Here is a 7,799-nt window from a genome sequence, read left to right as displayed (position 1 = left end):
CCCCACAGAAGGGAGCTAGAAGCAATCTGAAGTCTGCAGGTACAAAGCCTTGCTCAGGCAGATGGTCTTGCATGTTGAAATAGCCCCAGAGACAACCATTTCCCTTGTTCCAGGCCTGTTTGTGCAAGCCCTGAGTCAGAGGACCAGGCTCTGTACCATCTGCTGCACCGCAGCATGTCCATGACCTGGCTGCTGCTCTCAGGGAGAGCTGGCCGCAGAGTTTCACACATTGCTGCTCCGTCTAAAAACAGCTTCACACTCCAGACCCCAGGAGACATCTGGAATTTCCTCAGCAGTAACCACTGTGGAATGAGGCTGATGGGTCAGTTCTTGTTAGCAGTCATGCAAGCATAAAGCCAAGTGCCGTCACGTAAGCTGTCCTTACTCATGCGTACTGTCCAGAGCAGTGTGTAATCTGACTGCGCACGAGTGGCAGTGAGGGATCTGCTCCCCACATCACTCTGAGCTGGATCTGCCAAGGATAACTGCAATGACCCGGAGCAGACTGTGCACCATCCTACCTGCTTGTTGCCTCAGTTTGCTGCAGCTGGGCAAATCCTTCTTGCTGCAAAGAACATGGCACTTCCTTGGGACAACCATATGGGGAACTCCCAGTCCAAGGCTTGTGTGGCTATAACCTGGAGGGAATGGTGATTCCACCTCCATCATCTCAAAGGATCTCAGTGAAGGTTTCTAATTAGTGGCTACCCCTAAGCAGACCATGTAGCTTCCTTTTAAGACCAAGCTAAAAGCCAGATGCTCCCAAGGATGTAGTTACCAAACTGCATCTGGATAGGGGTCCAAACTAGTCATTAGATATTTCCTGACAACATGGGTCAATCACCATTTGCTTGTGACATAAAATCTTCCTGCAGGGCTGATCTCCTGAGGAACTAAGCCAGTAGCTGTATGAAACAGCTGAGCTGTAGATGATGGAGCCCAGGAATGAGAGTCTTTGTGTCCCATCAGCTTGCTATCTCCTTAATCCCTTTTCAGGACTGCTTTATACACTGTATCTTATCTGGTTTGGGTCCTGACTTGGTTTTGTTCTCAGACAGTTCATCTAATCTAAGGCATTCAGGCAAATGGGGCAAGACACACACGGCTGACTGATCCTGGAACAAATTGATTTGCTGAACCCCACTCATGCTCACAAAAGTCTGTGCAAGAAAACAGATTTGCTAAAAAAAAACCACCCCAAAACCAAGACAAATAAAGTGCAATATTCTATTTTGTACTAAAACTTATTACAAAAGAAAGTAATCTAAGTGATCTAAACCTGTGTGTAAATGAAATGTAGAAAACCTGTATCATTTTGCTTCTTTATAACTGAACTCAGCAAAATGCCTTGACAGGAATGAAGATAGAGAGTGACCTCTGTATGTGAAGGAGTGGAACAGAAGGCTGTCAGTAGTAGAGTGTACATATGGAAATCCGAGGAAAAAAGTGTTTTCAAAAACTAGGTGAATGAAGGGGTGCTCAGGAGAACAATGCCCACTGAGTAAGAGTGGGCGGTTGCACATGGCTCGGCAGCAAGGCAGCCTCCAGAACCCAAATTCCCCTTTGGCGCAGCACCCTGCACCCTGCAAGCTAACGGAGAGCCCCCACAAAAAGCCGCCGCTCCTTTCGGAGAATGGGGTCCCAGCAGACGCTGGGCGGTTCTCGGGACGGTGCAGTGCCACACTTCCCTCGCTCCCGGACCTAAAGCAGCCGCTGTGCCGGGAACGGCCGCTCTTCTCTCTCCGCCCTGCTCCTTTAGCTGCATACACCCACCGGTGGAAAGGGGCCAACGGGGCACTGCCCTCTGGCTACACTCCGGGAAATTCCCCGGCAGCTCCCGGCCGGGAATAAAAGCACGGGAGGGAAAGGGGGCCGCCTCGCCGGCTCCTGCACCCTCTCCGCCGCCAGCACCAGCCATGAACCCGTACCTCTCTCTCCTCCTCCTCCTGGCCGCCGCCGCTCTGTGCCAGGGTAAGCGACCGAGCCGCGGTTACCCATCCGTCCGCGGCCGGGCCTCGGCAGGGGTGCGCGGGGGGCCGGGCCCGTCCGGGGGCCGGGGGGTTTCGGGGACTCCGGAGCCGAGGCTCAGAAGGCTCCTCTCGCCTGCCAGGTGCGCCGCTGGCCGGGGAGCTGCGCTGCCGCTGCGTGCGGACCGTGTCCGAGGTGATCCCGCCGCGGCGCCTGGCCCGCCTGGAGTTCCTCGCCGAGGGGCCGCACTGCGCCGTGCCCGAGGTCATGTAAGTGCCCGGCCCCGGCCCCAACCCCAACCCCGAGCCCGGCCCCAGCCTCACCCCCTCCCTGTCTCGCCCGCAGAGCCACGACGAAGAAGGGACTGACCATCTGTCTGGACCCCGTCGCTCCCTGGGTCAAGCTCCTGGTCACCAGGATCCTCCGTAGGTACGTGCCGGGCCAGCTGTCACCAGAGCTTGGGACCAAACTTACCTTCTTAAACCCAAGAATAACGAGCCACATTCTGTTATTGATTCCTGTGAGGAAATCTGGTTAGTTACTCCAAAAATATGTCCAGAAAGTGGCTTCTGTGCTGGGGAAGAGACAACCCAGCAGGCTGTCAGGGAGAGTATCCACAACAAATGCCTGATTAATTGCAAATCCAGCCACAGTACGTTCCATCATCACCATCAGGCATCTTTTCCACACACCCTATGCGATTTATTATCTGGTGTATGCAAAAAAAACTTATGGAAAAACTTCCTAGTGGGCTTTACAATTTGAATTCTACCTATTGCAGCTCAGCCAACAAGCTGTGCATGAGGGAAGGAACTCCTCGGAATGAAGTTACCTGTTTGCCACAAGATCCCAGGAAACAGATGCTGTGAGGACACAATAGCTCAACTCTCTAGTTTTGATGGATTTGTAGATCAGATGTTCTATGTTTCATTCCCTCTCCTCATAGTTGTTATTGCCTAATCCTCTGTATGGTTTTATTGACTGAGACAAAATGATTGAATCCATTTGATAAGACAGTGGAAACTTTGCTGGACACCTCTCAGCAGCCTTCTCAGAACTTGCTCCACCTTTGTGCAAACTCCTTCTTGCCAAATTCTGTTTGCCAATAAGTTCCTATAAAATATTGATATCTGAAAAGAAGATGAATGCATCATGAAGATGATTTTGTAAAGGTCTGCAGAGAGTGTGACAGGAGAGGTTTGAATGGATTGTGCCGATATCCTTGCATCAGGAGTAACAAGAGTGCTGGCTGGCACTTAACATTGCAGTGCCTGTCCAGGATTACATGGGAATAAAACCTGGTTCAGGCAAGAATGTTTTGCTGAATCTCTTTTTCCTACTCCAACTCTCCAGCCTCTAATACAGAATGCCTTGGACCTTTTTGCACAATGTGCTGTCTAATGAAATCACAAATTTTGCCCTTGAAGTCTTTTTCTCCTATTCAATACTTAGAAGGATTTAATAATTTCTATGAAATTGTGGGGGTTTGTGCCATGGCTGGTTTGGGTTTTAACCAGATAATGTTGAGGTTGGTTAGCTGGTTTGTTTTAAAATGAGTTTACATTACAATATTTGGTATTTATGCACAAGATCTAAAGGAACAGTAAATGTTCTGGAGAGACTTAGACATTTTATGTCTACTCGTATGACATAGTGTCATGACTCATAAAGAATAACTAATATTCATTATTCTGCTTTGGAAAATTGTATGTAAAGAGGTGGATTTCTCATGATAATGTAATGAAATATATAATGCAATAAAAATGTTTTTGTGAATTCCATGTTAACTGGAGCTGTGTACCGGTGTCAGTTGGGCCAGTGGGATGCAGAGAAGCAGCGACCTCTGTGTACCCCGGGATTCCTGGACACACCTGCAGAGCAGCTCCCTCTGAAGGGTCAGGGGCACTTTGTGCCAAGCAAACGCGTTTCTATATTCAGAGGCACATTACTCAAACCCTCTGATGTGAAGCTGACCTGAGCTGCTGGTATGAAGAGAGATTAACCCCAGGACGGATGAATGGAACCCAGGCCCACCCCTGCAATCTGCAGGAATTTCCATTCTTCTGTTCTCCAGCCCACCTTGAAGCTGGCTGTGTTTAAAGTTAAAGGCATTTTGCTGGGTGGGAAGGAGTTAACAATGTTTGCTATGGTAGGAAACAGTAAAAGTTTGCAACAGTAAATTTGTTTCCAGAAGAGAAATGGTTTGGGTCCCAGCTGTAACAAGGATCTCTGGCACTTCTGAAAGCCAAGAATTCCCTTGTCTGGATTCCTCAGTGCACATTTCCAGGACAAACAATCTCTTCTGTCACTAGGTACATGGTACTACTTGTTTAGTGACCAATCTACTGAAATGAAATCCACATGAAATCCACATGAAATCCGACAAAACCTTATCTGAAAGCACACCCACATGGTGGCCTTGCTGGCATGGGGCAGTCATGAGTGTTCTCCTGTGACACCTGAGGAAAGCTGGCTCATCCCCAGAACACGGGACAGACAAATGAAGGTAATATGGAAATCTGTCTCTTTGACACACCCATGAGTAGAGAGCATGAAATGTTCTTCTGTTTCCTTGTGAATTTCCTTGCACATTCTTTTCCTTGCAAAAATAAAAAGGTGAATTTTTTCCCCTGCCATTTAAAGGTGACCTGAGACTGTTGCTCCCTCTTCAGAACCTTGAGAAAGACCTGCCTGCCCTGGCCACCTCTCAGCAAACTCCAGTGTGTCTGCACACATGATGGCTTTCCCCCTGGGAATGGTGTCTGTCTGAAATGACCACATTGCCCTGTTACACCATGTCTGTCTCAGGAACAGCCCAGACAGAGCTACACACAGATTCACTTTACCAGAGCAGCAGACATTTGCAAAATCCCAGGGCAGATTTTTCACTTTCCCTGCCTAGTACACACCAAAGACCGTGACCAAAACACTAACAATAACCAGATTCTTTCAAAAACTGAAAAGTATAATTTACCAGCAGCAATAGATGCCTATTTAATATGCTCTTTTTTTGGAAGCCATGGCTCAGTAAAAACTTCTATAGTTCTTCCCTTGTGCTCTATGTCATATGTTTTTCTTCAGATGCAAGTTAATAGACTAAAACAGCAATGGAAGAATCTTGTGCAACTCTGGATTTTTGCCTCCCTGTTTACAGCAGGAAAGTACATTGCCCAAGAAAAAATGCTGGTAAAACAGGACACATCAAAAGCCTCCCAGGTTTTTAAAGTCCTCATGAGGTCCAAGAAGTGTTATCATCCGTTCTTTGAAATTGTCAAGATATTAAGCATGAATAAAGTTAATCTTCACAGCACTCTAAGGGATTCACATAAGTGACTGTAGGTAAGTCAAATGTACAAAGTCACAGTAAGCCTATCATTGCAACTTAAAACTATGATTTACACTTGAAATTGTTTGGGTTTTTGTTTTGGTTGGCTGGTTTGGGTTTTTTGGCTGTTTGTGTGTTTTTCACCCTGGAATTGAAAAGAGTGTTTGATTTTCATGTAAAATTCCAGCTTTGAGTAAATAGCATATTTTGTGCTAACTGGTAATGAGCTTGATGAACTGAAAACACTTTTAAAATATTGGAAGGAATGACTAGAAAATTGCTTAGTTTTCAATAGCTGCAGACCATGGAGCCAAATGCTTTCTTGGTGAAAATAAACATGCTTACTCACAAGGGTAAAATTATGACAATCAAAAATTATGATTGTCACCATCTGAATAACATGTCAGTCGTTTGTAAAGACCTCTCTAGGAAGGCAGGAAAAGTCCTTGAAAAATATATTCCATTTAACATCAAAAATAGAGGAACACTTCTGCAAAAACCCAGCCAAACACCTTGTTCCGTGGACCTGAGCTCACTATTCTCTTCCATACAAAAAGAGCACATTCAGAAGCTATCACCCTCCAAGACAGCAACAATTATTATAGAGCTTAGGGGTTTTCACCACTACTATTTGATTAAAGCGGCTGAACACATTTCAAATGAAGGCGCTACACTTCAAGGGTTTCAACAGAAATAAAAAGCAGATTCTTCTGCCCTCTGCAGAAACGGCTTGTCACGAAAAAGAAATAGCAGACAGGTTTTCTTAAAGCTCCCCTACGGACTGCGGAGATTTACCTTAAGGATGAGCTTCTCCCGCCCTCAGCCCCGCCCGTCCCTCAGCATCTCCCGTCCCTCAGCCGCCACCTGGATCTCTCGGTCTGTCCCCAAGCAACGTGGCTTCCACCTGTGGGGTGCGGCCGACATGGCTGCGGCCTCCTCAGGGCTCTTCTCCCTCTGCTCCGCGCTGCTGCTCCCGGCCTGGGCGCCGCTGAGAGGCTGGCGAACCTTCCTTCGCCTTCCTCCCGGAGCCCCGGGCCGGCTGCAGCGCCAGCAGCGCCCCTCGCAGCGCCGCCAGCTACGCGGCCCCCACCGGGGAGGTTTCCTCCTCGCTCCTTCCTCCTCACCCTCCTCGTCCCCCTCACGCTGAGGCGGCAAGCGCGGGGCGGGCGAAAAGGGCGGGAAACGCCTGAGGGGACGCCGAGGAGCATTTGATCAGTGTTTGGGTGAGGGACCGAAAGCGGCACAAAGGTTCTGGTACTGCTTTTACAAAGTAATAACAATGAAAATAGCATTAGAAAAACAATGATTTTAGAAAGTAATAACAGAAAAAAACAGCGATAAACATTTATAATGCCATTCACAAATATTACTGGATCATTTAGACCTATTTTTCATGCATGTTTTCGAGTAGAAACAATCTGATTTATCTGAAATAGCAGTTTCCATATTACGAAATAAGTGATAGACAATAATACCTATTCCTACTAGAAGTAGTAACAATTCTTTTTATATAGTGACAGTCTCCAAATTCTGTCAGATATTTGCAGAAGTGTGTGCTATTTTGACTTTTTCACTGGTTTCCATCATTAGGCAAGAGAACAGGGATTTTCAGCTTCTCTTAAGCTTGACTGACATATTTTAACTTGGTTTAACTTGTCTTTTGGGTAATTCTATAAGAATGATTAAGAATTACAGATGTTGCCAAGAATTCTAGTGTGTAGTCTAAGCACGCATTACAAATTCTGTGTGGTAAGGGGATCTTCCTGAGGATCTCACCTTAAAGCTTATTCTATTAAAGGGGGGGAGGGGGAAGAAAATCACACATTAAAGTTCTTTTTCTCTGATAACAAATCATCAAAACAAGCCCAGCACTTTATGTTTCTTTTACTTGGGTATGCAGATGAAATTAGCGCTGCTACTGAAGTCAACAAAAGATGTCTTTGTGAATTTAAAACAAATCAAACCCACACGGAAGTTCCCAGCAATCCCCATACCTGTTATGTCTGTCCTCTTGTCACTTGCCCCAAACCATTCTTCAGCTGACTTTGGTTCTGACAGATCACTCACCAGATGATTTAAAGATTTGGGATAACACTCATTTGTAGACAATCCCAGAAATTAACTTCTCTCCACGTCAGTCACATAACTAAAAAAAGCCCCAGAAAATTTATGTCAGGTCACAATTTTCAATGTGCTTTTCATATTAAAAGTTCAGCAAACGTGTTGCATTGCTGATGTCACCTATATAAGCCTCTCTAAGATTGTGGCATTTTCCTTATTGAAAGTGTGTGTTATTTTTCCAAAGCCTCTTGAAAGTTGCATAAACTCCAAAGAGTTATGCACATATTGTTGGTATTCCCTTCTATACCTTCGCAATGTTACCATATTCTTCGTGGGAATTAGACACGCTGTAGCATTAATGTCCCATAGCTGCAGAGTTCCCGACTCTAATCTGATTGGTTTTTTCGATTTTGGTTTTGGGTTTTTTTTTAACAGCACAGAGTTT

The 7,799-nt window shown here is 46.1% G+C and overlaps 1 protein-coding gene across 1 annotated transcript; it reads left to right on the top strand.

The window, feature by feature from the left end:
• Positions 1–1,916: 1,916 nt before the first annotated feature.
• LOC135447373 (alveolar macrophage chemotactic factor-like) lies at positions 1,917–2,837 on the top strand. Its single transcript, XM_064712309.1, has 4 exons — positions 1,917–1,971; positions 2,111–2,237; positions 2,314–2,397; positions 2,750–2,837. Exons 1-4 carry the CDS (start codon positions 1,917–1,919, stop codon positions 2,835–2,837), a joined length of 354 nt encoding a protein of 117 aa, XP_064568379.1.
• The last annotated feature ends 4,962 nt before the right edge of the window (positions 2,838–7,799 follow it).

This window comes from Zonotrichia leucophrys, chromosome 4 (genome assembly GCF_028769735.1).
Source record: "Zonotrichia leucophrys gambelii isolate GWCS_2022_RI chromosome 4, RI_Zleu_2.0, whole genome shotgun sequence".
In the NCBI taxonomy this organism is placed as follows: domain Eukaryota; kingdom Metazoa; phylum Chordata; class Aves; order Passeriformes; family Passerellidae; genus Zonotrichia; species Zonotrichia leucophrys.
This window is presented reverse-complemented; position numbering and strand designations above follow the sequence as displayed.